A 15,244-nucleotide genomic window follows, 5' to 3' on the forward strand; every position below is an offset into this window, starting at 1 on the left:
CCTAATGCGCGAAACTGATTTCGAGGAAACAAAAATCACTGTACCCAGTGAAGCACTTCTTGGGAAAATCCATCAGATTCATACTCGAAATGTGTGGCACGGTGCTCGCCTAGCGGGAAGGTTGCGTACTACGGTACCTCCGCCCAGCACAGCCGTAGTCCGGTAACTTTTGGGTATCCCTTTGTAAGAAGATGTTTTTTTCCTTTGAGTCGTCTTACGCAAGTTTATATGGGACCGCGTGGTTTTTTTTAGTACAAATACTAACATGACAATACACTATGGTGTAACATATGCTTGAAGGCACCAAACCAGGCTCACCAGTGCGCGTACTCGTCGTCGGTTCTGATCCGCGGCATGTAGTCGTAATGGCGCAGCGGCTGGTGGTACCAGTCGAGCTCAGGGGGCAAGTGGTACCGCAACAGGGTCGTGATCAGCATCACCGGCCGAGGACGCGAGCTGGGCGAGCCCTGCGTTGCAGCGAAAAAAATAAAAAAATAACATGATAGCGCTTCAAGCTCGTATGAAAGGTAGACAGGATACAATGCAGAGGAATGTGGAGGGTTCTCCGTTAGGGAGGGGGGGATTCACACAGCAGCAGCTCCTACCCCCCCTCCCCCACTCCCGCTGGTCGAGTCCGAAACAAGCTTCGCACTGAATGCAAGCATGAAAATGAAGCGATGGCGCGATTTCGTGCTTTTCACAACAGGCCTGCCTTCGGTTTCCGGCTTTCGAGGGTTAGCGGCACACGGGAAGCAAACAGTTCGTGGAATGCAACATCAGAGGTCCATTATCGTCAAAAACCTGCATGGCCATAACCCAGCAGTAGTACATACTAGTTGACTATACCCAGCACACTAAGCAATGACGGGCACGTCCAAATGAGTAGAGCTATAGTCCAGACTGGGCGCCCCCCTAAGGCGATTCCGGGGGGGGAGGGGAAGCCCCCCACCCCATCTGCTGCCTCAACAAGGCCACGACAAAAAGTGTTGAAGCCATTCCTTGTGCAGTATATTCGTCAAGAAAGTGCGTATTGTGCCCATAACTGTTCACTCACTCACTCACTCACTCACTCACTCACTCACTCACTCACTCACTCACTCACTCACTCACTCACTCACTCACTCACTCACTCACTCACTCACTCACTCACTCACTCACTCACTCACTCACTCACTCACTCACTCACTCACTCACTCACTCACTCACTCACTCACTCACTCACTCACTCACTCACTCACTCACTCACTCACTCACTCACTCACTCACTCACTCACTCACTCACTCACTCACTCACTCACTCACTCACTCACTCACTCACTCACTCACTCACTCACTCACTCACTCACTCACTCACTCACTCACTCACTCACTCACTCACTCACTCACTCAATCGCTCACTCACTCCTACCGACAGCTTCATCTGTCGCAGCGACTGCGGCAGGTAGCAGGGCCCGAAGTAGCAGTGTCCTTCAGCTGACGAGACGCAGCCCTGAATCAGGATGACGTCCTGCACAGCCTCGTCCAAGGAGAACTCGATGGCATAATACAGGTTCGGCATGATGCCGCCTTCCAGGAACTGCTTCAGCTTGTCGTGGGTCCAGTCCTGCCACAACATACATTCGGAACTATATAGTCGGAAACAACACTGCGGCATTTCCTCTTCAGAGGAGCATGCAACAATGAGCGCGCACTACAGTGACGTCATGAGCCGAAAGACCGGTGACCCCGCCTTCGGAGAAAGTTGCAGAGTGCACGAGTTCGATAGCGCCTTGAATCGATATTTCTTGAATCAAAGAGGCGATAGGCTGCTCATCTGGGCGGGGCCTATCCGGACTTCTTAAGTTGTGTCCCACTGTAGTCGGTTACAACCTAATAATAGACACAAGCTCCACACGCAGCAATCACTGTCCCACCAGAGAGAATTTCCATAGACGTTTCATCCAATCACAATTGCTAAGTTTCGTAACGTCAAGCACTTTGGGCGTGTTTCAGGTAGTTGGTATTCCTATACAGACTGATGTTCTTGTGGCTGGTCTTAAGTCTAAAACTTGAACCTCCTGGCAAATTCATCGGAGATTCTGACATCACTGCCTAGCCAAAGGTCATATTTTGGGTAGTAACGACGAAACTTTAGTTTTAGATGTGCGTGGCATTTACATTGGGACGGATAAAGCACTTACGGTGCGAAATCAGCTTGCACGACTTTCTTACATAGGTGATTGACAAATGCGCCGCGCTTCTGTGGGCGGAGCCTCTACTTGTTTTTAGTTTGTAACCGACTATAGTAACCACGTGAAGGAACTGTTACGTTCCACAGTTCATGCACACTTGTGCTTCAGCGTTATCAGTCGTCATATTCGCAAGATTACGCGGTGTTACCAAGAGTCGCCAGCTTCTTGAATCGGGACGTCACGAACCCGTGAAAAAATAATGTCGGCCATTATTCATTAGGTCTACGTATAGCAACGTAGCCGGTAAAATATACGCAGCTCAGGGCGAGTGATAACGCAGGTTAAGGCAGCAAGTTGTTAGCCTAGGCAGTTAGACTCGAAGAGTTAGACGGACGGTCCCCGATGTATTCTATATCCGCCGATTTATTTTCTAAAGCTATTTACATTCAATAACAAGGTACCGTCCAATTCACGGGAGATCGCACGAGGTGGGTCACGCCACGCTGAGCACCAACCAACGAAGTGACCAATTTGCGCACAAGAAAACGCACAATGGAAGATTGAATATTTTCAGATTAAGCACTTAGATTGGTGTGTATCTTCATTTTTTTTTCAACTTTAATTCTTGAGTATCGTTGTGCATAAGATAATTATTCGGGTCTTTTTTCTTGCGTATACATCTATTAGGTTCTATCCTTTGTACGAAACTTACCTTGTAAGAAAACAGTACATCAATGCAAAAACAAGTTAGGCGGGTATATGAATAGCAGTCGAACTTTTCGATGTCTTTCGACCACTGCAGTATATAGAAAACCAGTTCCAGAGCAGAAAAAGTAGTCCCTTCGGGCATAAGCGTGCGCAAGGTTCCCTATAAAGGGAAAAGCGCTCCCCCCATCCCCCCACTCCCTCTTTGGTCATGTAGAAAAGACAACGTGCTTCATAGTGCCACGCCCGCTTCTTCTTTTATTTTGATGTGTTCGAGTTTGACCAGCAAGGACGGTTATCAACGCTCGACGCTGGCCGCGAAGCAGTGTTCGAGAAGCTTCACGATTTTAGTAGATCGTTTTGTTAAGATTGCGCGCCGCACGCGAATGTTCCAGCTTTGTCGAGAGATAACGCCGCCACCAGCGATATTGCTGGAAAGTTCCATAGCGCCTGTATAAAAGCCGACGCGCTTGACCGCTTGTCAGTTGATCGACGGACGACGCCCTGTTCGCCGCTATCATTGTACAGCGTGTATTGCTGTAGTTCTAGTTCTCAGTTTCTCGGCCACAAGTTCGGCCAAATAAACAGTTTCATCTCGGACGTGCTGACTGTTGTCTTCGTCGACGTCACGACCACGTGACAATAGTGAATGAAAAAAATTCAAATGAAGCGACGACGTGCTTCTCAAAATGACCTGCATTTGATCCTTAGATTACCGGGAGTAAAGACGGAATGTAAACAGTTCTTGGAATGTTGATGCAACATCAGGGGCCCTCCGCCACCATTATCGTCAAAAAGTGCGTGGCCATAGCACTGCTCTTTGAAGAATGATCTGGCATGTCCGATTGAGCAAAAGTATGAGGCACACTTCGCCCCCCCCCCCCCCCTATTCTTATTGCGCACGCTGATTCCGTTAGGGTTTATATGCATTGATAAACAGCGAGGAACCAGGAGATACTTCAGCCTAGCAATCTCACGCTTGTGTCCTGTGTGTGTTTGCGGCCTTCGTTTACGACAGCTCTAACAGTCTGCTTTAACATTTACGGTCTGCTCTAACGACAGCACTTTGTGTTGTCGTTAAAGCAGAATGAACCAATGCCAACTTGCCGAAGCAGTCACTCCTCCTCAGCATAGAGCCAAAGCGCGACTTCCAAAAGAAATGAAGCTCCACTACTGTAAAACCCGAAGAAGTGCGCAGCACGGGCACCCAGCGGTTCCCGTTCGTAGAATTCTAATTACTCCGTTTACCAAACTGTCGATGACGCGAATGTGAGGTAAGCATGCAGGGTTTCCCCGGTACGAGAAGAATCGTGTTACGGAGATTCGCAAACTCGGTGTGCGACATGCGCGCTACTTTTTGCTGCGCTTTACCGACTCCCTGCTTGTCACGGCATTTGACATACGTGTCGTCAGCAGAGAATTCAGTCAGATTGTTTTCCCCCTTCAGATATAGCGCCGTACAGAGGCGGTGAGAGGAGAAAGCGTGCGCTCTGCGAGGCGGTGGCGCCCTCTCTTGCTCGGCGTCGGAGTCAGCCGCATGCTTCCGAAACATTTTTAGCGATCTTAAGTTAATTACGGCAATTTCTTAATTATTTTTATTAATTACATATATTTTAGACTTCATTCATTCATTTTATAACATCTGAAGTTTAACATCCCAAAACCATGATATGATAATGAGGGACGCCGCAGTGGAGGGCTCCGGTAATTTTGACCACCTGGGGTTCTTTAACATACACCTAAATCTAAGTACACGGGCCTCAAACATTTTTGCCTCCATCGAAAATGCAGCCGCCGCGGCCGAGATTCGATCCCGCGATTGTTCATTCATTTTATCCCGGTTTTTAGCTTTGCTAGCCTTGTTATGGACTGTATTGAGCGCTTTACTGTGAGCGTGACCACAATGCATGAGATCCACGGATGGACGACAAGCCAGGCCCCTGAAGAGCTAACTCAAACCTCATTATAACAAAGTCGCATCTGGCTTGAAAATAAGTTCGTTATATCCGAAAATTTGTTATAAACGTATATTTGTAACGCTGTATACATGACAAGACTATTTTTCATCTACTTCGTTATAGCCAGTAATTCGTAATATCCGTGTTCGTTATATTGAGGTTTGCGTGTACGCACTTAGAACCATTAATAGCCTTCAGTTCGCTGTGTTACGTCGGTCTTCTCGCTCTCCTTCACAGGAGGCGGCGGACTTCCGGATACTCTTGTCCTGATTAGCCAGCTGACGCTGTTTAGTTAATTCTACGCACCTGATACCGCTTGTGGTTGATGAGAACGCCGAGGGCAACGCGCACCGCCACCGAGAACCACATGCGATAGATGACGGTCGGTGGGTCAGGGTGCTGTTCGGTGATGCGCTCCATCACTTCCATCGGTATGCTGCACAGCTGCGAACAGTCGAGACTAGGTTTAAGGCGTAGCGGTGGGCTACAGCCGGTGACATCGTCGTCATCATCATCAGCCTACAAGAACTGAAGCGTGGGCGAGTTTGTAAGATTGCATACTTGAACTGCGGCCGCGTTGTGCCCGCAAACTTATTAAGGAGAAAAGCAAGGACAAAGTTTCATTTTCGAATTTCGCGCCGAAAGCGCCGCACGTGACGTCACGGATTTAAAAATCTATTTTTAGCATTTTGGCGACATTGGCACAACGAAATTTCCCGAAACTTGGTATATTAAGTCTCTGATTGCTTCAGAGGACTATGTAGTTTAGTTTGACCGATTAGAAGCTATGTAGGCCTTATAGCAGACCCCGTCAAAATCTATGATGTCACGGCGTTTGGTGCGGGATTTTTCAGGTGGCGTCGCCACCCGCATTTTCTTGTTGCGTGCTTTCTCGCTCCCCACGTGTCTTCTTGCGGCAAACGTGCCGATTTTGGTATTGTGGAAGAGTGATTTACTAATACGAGAAAAATTGGTTTTCTCTTTAGAATCCCGTTTAGGTCGCCTGGTTTCGCCAGCTTAGAACACATGCTCTGGGAGTGCCCCGCGTTACGGGTTGACGAAGACGTTACGTCGTCCAAGTGGGATGCTGCGCCGTCCGGATCTGGAAGCACAACTATGGGCAGTCCAACGGGCCCGCGACGTAGCCTGGGGTTAACACACAGGGCCCGTGCCTGGTGTGTTAACCCCAGGCTACGCCACTGGGCTAGGCCTATCTGTCCCGACGTGGGAGCGGCCCTCTACGTGCTAGTTCACGCCCCGAAGGACCTCAATAATGTTTTCCCATTCCATTCCTTGCACTCACTTCGACGTCGGTCTCACAGACCGCCTGGCACACTGACGGTAGCGCGGAGAGGAAGCCGATGAGGCCTATGCAGTCCGGCGACACTAGGTAGTCCTTGAAGTCGCCGTCGCTGAAGAAGTACTGGTTCGAGTCCGCGTTCTGCAGTCGTCCCTCCGTGTCCGTGCTCTGTCGCGTTCCTTTGCCGTAAACCTGCGAATAGAGTATTCGGAACGGTGATGCGTAAGAAGCATTACAGTAGAGTTGGTATACCGATGATGAAGCTATGCCAGCTTCATAATTTTATCAAGTCACCGACTCAAAAACAATGTGACACATTGCAGCATGACGTTCGGCACAAATCATTCAACACATGAGGTTGTATCGAGAGTGCCTTTGTAGGGCTACGCAGCCAAGTTGGCATTCGCAGTCAAGAGCAAGTATTATTCAAACGGGATGCCATACAGGAAGATGTAATCAAGTTACCCTATCAAATGATGTACGCAACCAGCGATACATGGAAGGGGAAAAATGTTTTCTGGAAATTATGAATGCTCGTTTTCTCAGCTACGACTTCACATTGCAATAATATGTGAGCTCTAGTGTCATATTCTGCTGTACTACAGGAAATGTCATGGACATCTGGCCGTTTAGTAAGTTGTGTTACTATGAAACATTTACTTATTATAGGCGCGTCATAGAAGCCATCATATGAATTTATTTCACGCATGTAATAAGTAGTCTGACAACATGGCAGCAGCTCAATCCTTTGACTATGTTAGTATAATATGGCATTACTGAAGTAATACCATTTTCTGCGTTGCTTGGATCTACCAATATTTTTTTTTGTTTCCCGTAAACCGGAGCGATGCCGCCTACGCACTCTTATGTCACCGCTTGGAAAAAATTTTCTGGCAGCGCGATCCTACCTGAAGGCACACGGGAGTTCATTTGTGTGAGCGGTGGTGCTCATGTGTACGCTGACAGAATCCTCACTTATTCCGGCCGCCTAGCTATTCACGCTTACGTACAGTCAACCACAAAAAGTTTACGGATCCCGCGAGCGCGTGCCAAGCTTCCTGTCCGCGCCACCTGGTGGTGTGCCGGCTACCGTTGACCGTAGCGCCAGGCCGGAAGTGGGTCTTCTCGTAATTCACTGGCATATCAATTTTATACTGCCGCGCAGCGCACTCTTAGTTCGTCGTTTTCACGCAAAGCGCTCATCTGCAGTAAGGCCGTAACGCTTCACATTTCCATTTGGATAGAAGAATCACGACTGCTTCGAGTGGTGTGCCGTTGCGTGGGTAACAGTTTGTGCCAAGGGTTGCGAAAGACAACTCATTCTAATACACTGCATGTTCTCGAGAACAAGAAAGCATGTAGCCGTGGCTGCTGAAGCGCGCGTCGCGTTACAAGAAAAAGATAGGATATGTTTGCGCCCAATGAGAAAATAGACAGGCCATCGGTTAAAGGAGGGACGCGTCTTGGGCGTCGCTGCTGTCAATCGCAGCTGACGTTACGGAAATGTCGCGAAGAGGCTGTTGGCCACGCGCTCGCGTTATGCGTAAACTTCTGTGGTTTACTGTACATTACTAACAGAGAGTTGCTATTGAAAGCTGTGATAAGCGACTACACAACACAAACGGCTGATACGTAGGGTTAAGTGCAAGTCACAAACAAGGTGCTTTCAAATCGCGCCTGATACTACATGTATTATGTGCCGCATAAGTAATAAACAACGTTAACTGTGCATCACCACCGTCATTAAAGATGTTTATTCCCTGGTTGTTAAACTAGCATTTGCGATGGACCGTTTCTTTTTCTTTTTTACCTTTCAACATAGTCATATTGTAAGTTACACATGCGACTTATTAAACCTCGGAGCTTATACTAGTTACACAGTTATTTGTTTTATCAAAGTTTATCGTTACTTATTCATTCATGTAAAGCATAAATGCAACTATATAATGTCACAGCACACTGTCGGTGACATAGCACGCCACATTTTTCTGCACGGCTTTCATAACTCACCTTCACAATTCCGGAGCAGATGATGGAAACTCGCTCATGCTCGTGACCGACGAAAGAGAGCACGTTGCCTTTCTTTTGAGTCACGAAGAACGACTGAAAAGTGAAACACAACGTGGTGAAACCTGTACTTGGCAATAAGTTTGGTCCGCCAAGGCGCCAGCTTGACCTGCCGAGCTCGTGAAGAAGGGCGGTTAAGTCTGCGGATAAATTTGCTATGGGCGTCGTGTGAGAGCCTGTTTTGATACTAGGGACTCGGATGAGCCCACGACAAGACCGAACAAATTAGGCATAGGACAAAGGGAGAGTATACGTGCAACATGATTCCTACTGGAACTTCGCACACAGATGATATACCCAATCATTCGTTATAAACGTGCTATTCGCAGAGATTCGATGAAAGCAGTTATTCGTTATAACCGTGTTCTTCGCACATATGCGATATAACCGATAGCACGTTATAAACATGTTTGCCGGAGTAACATTCAGTTAACAAGGACAGCCTGCAGTAACGAATTCCCGGTGGTTTATATGCTGCAATTAAGCCTGACTGTCTCGTCGTGGGAGCGGCCCGCCGTGTGCTAAGGCACACGTCTTCGGACTGTGTTTTTCCAATACAATACAATCCAATCCAATCCAATTCAATCCAAAGAGTTTGTTGGCAGGTTAAAGAGGAGTATACCTTGAGCAACTTGGTGACCTCTTCCCTTGGCAGCCAAGAGATGCTAAGCAGGATGCAGTGCGCCGTGTCTCCCACGATGATGTTGGTCGGCATTCCGTCCACGCGATGGATCATCCACGTCAGGTCCTGCGAGTCATCGCAAAGGCAAGGCGGGCGAGACGATATTGTATAACAACGATCAATCAATCAATCAACTTTATTTAGTCTATTTCAATAACAGATATAGGTGCGGCGGATAAACGTTATCTTTCTTTCAATAGCTCGACGAGCCTCCTGCCTCCTTTACAAGGGTTCACAGCTGCACAGACAAAATTGCCTATTATATACCATTCAATGAAATAATGAATAATAGTAATACAAATACATAATTTCGAATGCAAAAATAGACCTAACATCGGTAAAGGAATAATATGGAGAATATAATCACAGTGCACGAAGTACTAGTAAGTTAGTCTCTTGCCAGAGTTGCCAGATGCTACCGACCTTACAAGCAAATCATCATCACAGAAGCCCAACAGAAGCGGCACGACTTTCTCGAGGAAGCCCAAGGGCGCGGAAATTATATGATTAAATGCACTTTTGCCAGCGCATGGTTAACGTTACTTAGTGATCCCCCCCCCCCCCCCCCAACGTATGTTTGACTTCAACACTCATCCACTCAGAGTCATCGACAAACGCGCTATTAGTGAACGACAAACGCGCTATTGATGAACGTGATGATCACTTGAATAACTATATTTGCTGGTAAAATGCAAATAAGCCCGAAAAGCGCAACAAGCGACTGGAAAATTCTACAAGTGACTCGGCGAAAAAAGAAGCCCAAATCCGCTTTTTATAAGCTGAACTGGTAACTGTCTGTTGCTTTTGCAAATGTGAAGCGTATGTGCTTGATGCACTTCCTTTGGAAATGGAAGGTTTGGGATACGGATACCATGGTTATTTCCAGGCACAAAAAGCAGCTTGCCCGAGAAATTGTCGAGGCCTTTCACATTAGAAGAAGCTACGAAAGATGAGTTAGCCAGCCATCGATAAAGCTATGGGAAAAGGAATACGAGTTTTTGGTCAGCACGTGCGGCAATGTGACTTAAAAATTCGTTGTGCGCATGCTATGTTAAGGGGCAAAAGCCAGGGATGTTCTTTTTGTTTTTCGTCTGGAGTACATATCACGTGACTCGATGATTTCTTCTAGTTTATTTTTTTGTTTTTCGGAATAAAAATTCAGCGCTTGTCATGTGCACTTCTTCTGTCCCTTGTCCCTTTTTGTGAGCGCTGCACAGTCCTAAGTATGACTCATCAAACCCGACATTCGACCGTCGGCGACGGTCAAATGTCGAGTTTGATGAGGCATTTAAGGCTTTCGAAGGCCGTTCCGCTTTGGTCGCTGCGTAGGGCTTGCCATCACGACACCCTGAAAAAGTTTGTAATCGTCATCGCAATATCATCCCGACGTGGAGTCACCTCGTAAAGCATGCCGAACTGCTTGTCGTCCAGGAGACCGCCATCGTGGAGGTCGTGCAAGGCGTCCAGTGCCTTGTTGAGCGTCTTGCGCGCCGCCTGACGCGTCTTTGTGGCGACTTCGATGTTCGGGTACTTCTGCTGGATGTCGATCACGTTCTTCAGCGTCTGCGAATACGCCGAGAAAAAGAAATCAGTCTAACGGATGACACGTCGCGCACTCATTTACTGTTTCTGAAGTTTTCGTGAGGATTCGGAAAATCAGTTCTGGTGGCAGTTACGTGCCAGAAACACGATATAGTGAAACACTTTAAAACGAAAAGGATGGGGGAGGGCAGGGCTCGGAATGCCTAGACTGCCATGCTTACATTTCCTTGCCACAACTACAAAAATTGAGAGCCATTCCACTATTGTGAAAATGTAAGCCAGCGGCGGCTGTACGTTCTGTACGTTCTACGGCAGCGGCTTCGCGCTGTTTTCGTGCCAATTCGCGTTTCTGTGCGCGTTGGCGCTCCTTCGATTCCCCGCTATTCTTCCTCCGAGCGAACGACACTCTTCGGTCCCATAGCGAGTCCAAAGAACAACAGCATCAGCGCGATCTCTACGTCACGAGACAAAGGGCACGACGACTGGTGGGAAGTGCCGCCACCGAGTATTGCGACACTTGTGAAAGTGACATCGGCGGTGACGAGGGGGTGAGGGGAGCCGAAAATTGTTGTACTACGCATCTTCTGTCCGCGGACGCGATCCGCCAGAACCCTGCTGTATAAGGCTTCGCTCTAAAATATCAGTCTCAGAGATGGCACGTTGATCAGTCAAAGTTTCCACGAGGGTTAAGAAAAATAGTTCTGCAGTTTTACGCGCCGGAAACACATCACAAAACAGGCTGCATTAAAGACGGGGTCGGAGGATGGGGAGAGTCGCAAGTACGCATTAAGAGCAGTTTGCATGTACGCTATAGGGAGAATGCCACGACTGCCATGTTTCCATTTACTTGCCTGCGCTTCTACAAAAACAGTTCGCTGTGTCCGCAATCACTCATTTAGGCTATTAAAAATTTTCAGACGCCTCCAACATTAGTACTCAACCTCTAGCGTCCCCTACATAGTTCACAACATAGTATATCTGCATAGAATAATAAATTGCAACTTCTTGACCTTCATCTTCCTGGTCATGAAGCCTGTATATGTTTTAAACAACCACTGTGTTGTTAATGGTGTGAAATTATTATAAAAAATCAACTTGAGTTAACTTCCCCCCGCCTAAATCGAATGTCTGAGTTGTCAAACTGCGTGTAACCAAATTATTCATTGGTCTTTGTATGGATAAGTAACAGATGCATACTGAACGAATGAAATGGGAGCTATACAGGATGCAAACTAAGTACACTGGTGTTTTTGCAATCGTCTGGCCAGGATGTGGACATGTGCTGGAATCAAACCCGCGTGCTTCTGCTCATGAACTCAAATCCCGCCACGTAATCCATCGATCACTACGACTAATGCTGTTTTCGTATGTTTCTTCTACGCGGATTTCGAAGGGTCGTTTCACGGATTTGCGTAACACGTGGGCGGGCGTTCCCACCTGAAGTTTATTACGTCCGCACGAGTCCCGGATCTTGTTGGCCAGCTGGGTGTTCTTGACGAAGCGGCTCGCCTTGGCCATGGCTTCGTCCTCGGCGGTGATGTAGGCCCAGCTGACGTCGTACGCATAGAATAGCTTCCGGTTCAGCACCCCGTCCATCAGGTCCCACAGCCACACGAAAAGGACCTGTGGTGGACGAAAAGACCATGGACCAGTTGCCAGTGCTTATACACCTTTTTCTGGTGATAACTATCGGCACCACAAACTTCATCGTCAAAAATTACACGTAAGCGAACGTTCAATATCTTCTTCCCGTGAAAATAACCGTGAAAGTGCAGAATGGAAGAGAGTGATCTTTGAATTCGCATTCCCTCTTCTGCGTGCAAAAAGAAAAAAGACGCATTCATACAATGGCACCATTATTCGAACGTATACTATATTGTGATGGAAATGTCGGGTAACATGTACACTGCATCTAATGAGCACCTCCTACAGAGCTATGAACGAGAGCAGGAGAAATAATGTACCTTATGGTCGTTTCCAGTTTTTGATAAAATCCTTACGCCTGTAGCATTTGATACATGCGTACCCTGCCACAAATGGCTAGCTTCAGGTCAAGGTATAAGCTTGCTGTAAACGCGGGCGCGGCCGTAAAACAATCCGGTCTATCAATAGCACTCGGGGCAGTTTCAATTCATTTTAATAGGGACATGAGAGAAATAGGCTCTTACGGCTCTCTTCTGCAGCGTCTTGACAGTTCGGCAGGCAACCAGCAGTATGAAGCTGCACTGCAGGAAGATGGCGTACCACTTGTTCTTCTTGTCGTCCATGCTAACCGAGACGAAGCTGGTCAGCACAAACTCGGACACCACGAGGACGAAAATTATCAGGTCTAGTTGGCGCCAAACGTCTCGGCCCATCCTGAACATACCCATCGAGTACACCTGCAGAGAAACAAAGCCGAAGATAAGAATATGAGTGACATTGCGACTTGTATTACGCACTATAGACTTCAAGCTTCCAATAAGTCTATACATGGCGGTGATATTAGAGTCTTTTAGCAAGTTACTGAAATACGGAGCGGTATTAGCGTACCGTATGCTTACCGTACCATATAGAAAATTCTTTTTCAAAAATTACTGTGGGGATGTCACGCCTAATTGTTGCCTTTCAGCCTACGCATTGTTATCGAGGAAACTGTCGTTCCGGGTACTCACTGTCACTCGAACTGAGAGCGGCTAAAGCACAACGAGCGAGAAAGGAGGAGCGGTACGGTAATGCCGTACCGTATTTCCGTAACTTGCCGAAAGACTCTAGCAGAGGGTTTTAGTGCCGGGTACCCCACGGGACTTGCGTACTCGGACTTCTTTTGCGGGCGGCTGGCGAACGGACGAAAGCGGGGGAGAATACAAAAGAATGCAAGGTCTTGGCGGCCTAACGGCTAGGGGTCCCTGGCAGTAAAACTTCGTTATTATCAAGTTTTAGGCTCTATTAGCAATTTTTGTCTGGAACGGCGTTGGTTGCATATATAAACGCCGCGTTTCGCATAGTGTGCTTGAGCGAAGTTCTACGCACGCTCTCTATGCCAAACGCAGCGTTTGGTATAGAACACTTGCGTTGAACTTTTTTTGTCATTTTGCCATTCGTCTCGTAGGCAGTTTGGTAAGCCGCAGCTTGGTGTCTTTGGTTTAACCTCTACAAAACATTAAGTTATTTAATGAGTATGAAAGAGAAGGTATATCTGCCGTAATTTGCTGTTTTGCTGTTTCTAATGTTAGCTTACGCGCCCAATGCTAGGGGCCAAAATGCAACAGTGGAAGCCTGTTTTCACCAGCATGGCGGTCCGAGGTTAAATGCAGTGAAATATAACATTTACAATGGCTTCCATCTGGGCTTGCTGGTAATCCTGCACGCGAAGCGATTGCAGCAAACTTGAGAGGTATGGACGAGAGAAAATCAAGCCAACATGCGAAGTAACAACGTCAATTCAACGTTGACTTCTTGAACAATGATTAGTTAGTAAGTGACTAGTCAGACCAAGTCAGTCATACAGTCAGTAAGTATTTAAGTACTTTTGCTGGGGTCACCAGGAGCTGTCATGCTCGGTGTATAAGGTGTGGATAAGGACTGTAGATGCATACTGAGTGACTTAAATGAGAGCTATGCAAGATGCAAACTAAGTGCGTGAGTGTTTTTGCGATCGCCTTGCCAGATTTGTACATCTGCCAAAAACGTCGTTGAGGCTTTCAAGAAATGGGCAACTCTTGAGGTAAGAATGTACCAAATTAAATCACTACAAATGCTTCTTTTATAAGCTTTCACGCCGCGTTTGTGGTAGGCGCTGCACTCTCATAATTCAGGTTGCCCTACACATCGTTACCGCTTCATGTTTTTTACGACACCTCGAGATAATTCTAAGCAAAAATTTTGCGAAAGAGGGGAGACACAGACTTACCACGAGGAGTATCTCCAGAGCGTACAGCAGGACGTACAAGCCCTGGACGCTGACCACGACGGACATGATGACGTCATTCATCTTGTATTGGGTGAAGAACGCGAGTCCTCCCAGTAGGAGCACGAAGCCCACGGCGACGAGACCCACGAGCACGTGGTACCAGCCCTGAGAGAGAATAACACGACGCAAGACAAAGCTTCCTGCCAAATACTACAACCCGCCGTGGTGTTCTAGCGGCTGTGGCGTTGCGCTGATCAGCGCAAGGGTGTGGGTTCGATTCCTGGCCACAGCGGCCACATTTCGATTAAGGCGAGGTGCAAAGACGCCCTTGTACTTTAGGTACACGACCAGGTGTGGTCGGCCGCGCCCACATCTTGACAGAGATTAGCAGACAACTCACGCCTCTGAGCATGCCGTATAACATGTCTTATAACATGCCGATTTATTGCTGCCGCATTCATTGCTTCGCCCTTGCGGTGGAACTTACTTTTCGTTCCCATTTCAAAAATATTTGAGCGCAAGCACGCGACACATTCATACACCCACACATTCAGGCACCAAACACGTACCGCGCTCAAACATGTTTGGTGCCTGAATGTGTGGGTCTGTGCATGTGTGAATGTTCCGTGTGTTTGCGCTCAAATATTTTTGAAGTGGTCTACCAACTAGCCCAGCAACAAGTTATTTTACAAGTTACATTACAGTATTTTTCGTTCGCAGCATTCCTCACTGGTTTGGTGTCATAATCTTTTCGCTATTTACGCGCCTTTTGTTAAGATCTTTTAAGCCATTTTGCAGCCATGCCACATTTATCATGTATACAGTCAGTCTAGCCGTTGACCTTTCACCAACATTTGTATGGTACTCTCTGCTCACATCATGGACCATATGATCTATATTGATAACCCATATTGATCATTGCTAATC

General features: G+C 47.3%; 1 protein-coding gene across 1 annotated transcript in view; it reads right to left on the minus strand.

The window, feature by feature from the left end:
• Positions 1–15,244, minus strand: part of LOC119403157 (sodium/hydrogen exchanger 10) — a 32,881-nt gene that overhangs the window by 1,883 nt on the left and 15,754 nt on the right. The window contains exons 13-22 of the mRNA XM_037670105.1: positions 14,318–14,482; positions 12,594–12,806; positions 11,863–12,048; positions 10,282–10,446; positions 8,824–8,949; positions 8,145–8,237; positions 6,138–6,326; positions 5,141–5,278; positions 1,409–1,603; positions 319–467 (exon numbers count right to left, since the gene is read on the minus strand). Coding sequence (XP_037526033.1) covers positions 319–467; positions 1,409–1,603; positions 5,141–5,278; positions 6,138–6,326; positions 8,145–8,237; positions 8,824–8,949; positions 10,282–10,446; positions 11,863–12,048; positions 12,594–12,806; positions 14,318–14,482 — 1,619 coding nt within the window. The remainder of the gene's footprint in view (positions 1–318; positions 468–1,408; positions 1,604–5,140; positions 5,279–6,137; positions 6,327–8,144; positions 8,238–8,823; positions 8,950–10,281; positions 10,447–11,862; positions 12,049–12,593; positions 12,807–14,317; positions 14,483–15,244) is intronic.

This window comes from Rhipicephalus sanguineus, chromosome 8 (genome assembly GCF_013339695.2).
Source record: "Rhipicephalus sanguineus isolate Rsan-2018 chromosome 8, BIME_Rsan_1.4, whole genome shotgun sequence".
NCBI classification, from domain to species: Eukaryota; Metazoa; Arthropoda; class Arachnida; order Ixodida; family Ixodidae; genus Rhipicephalus; species Rhipicephalus sanguineus.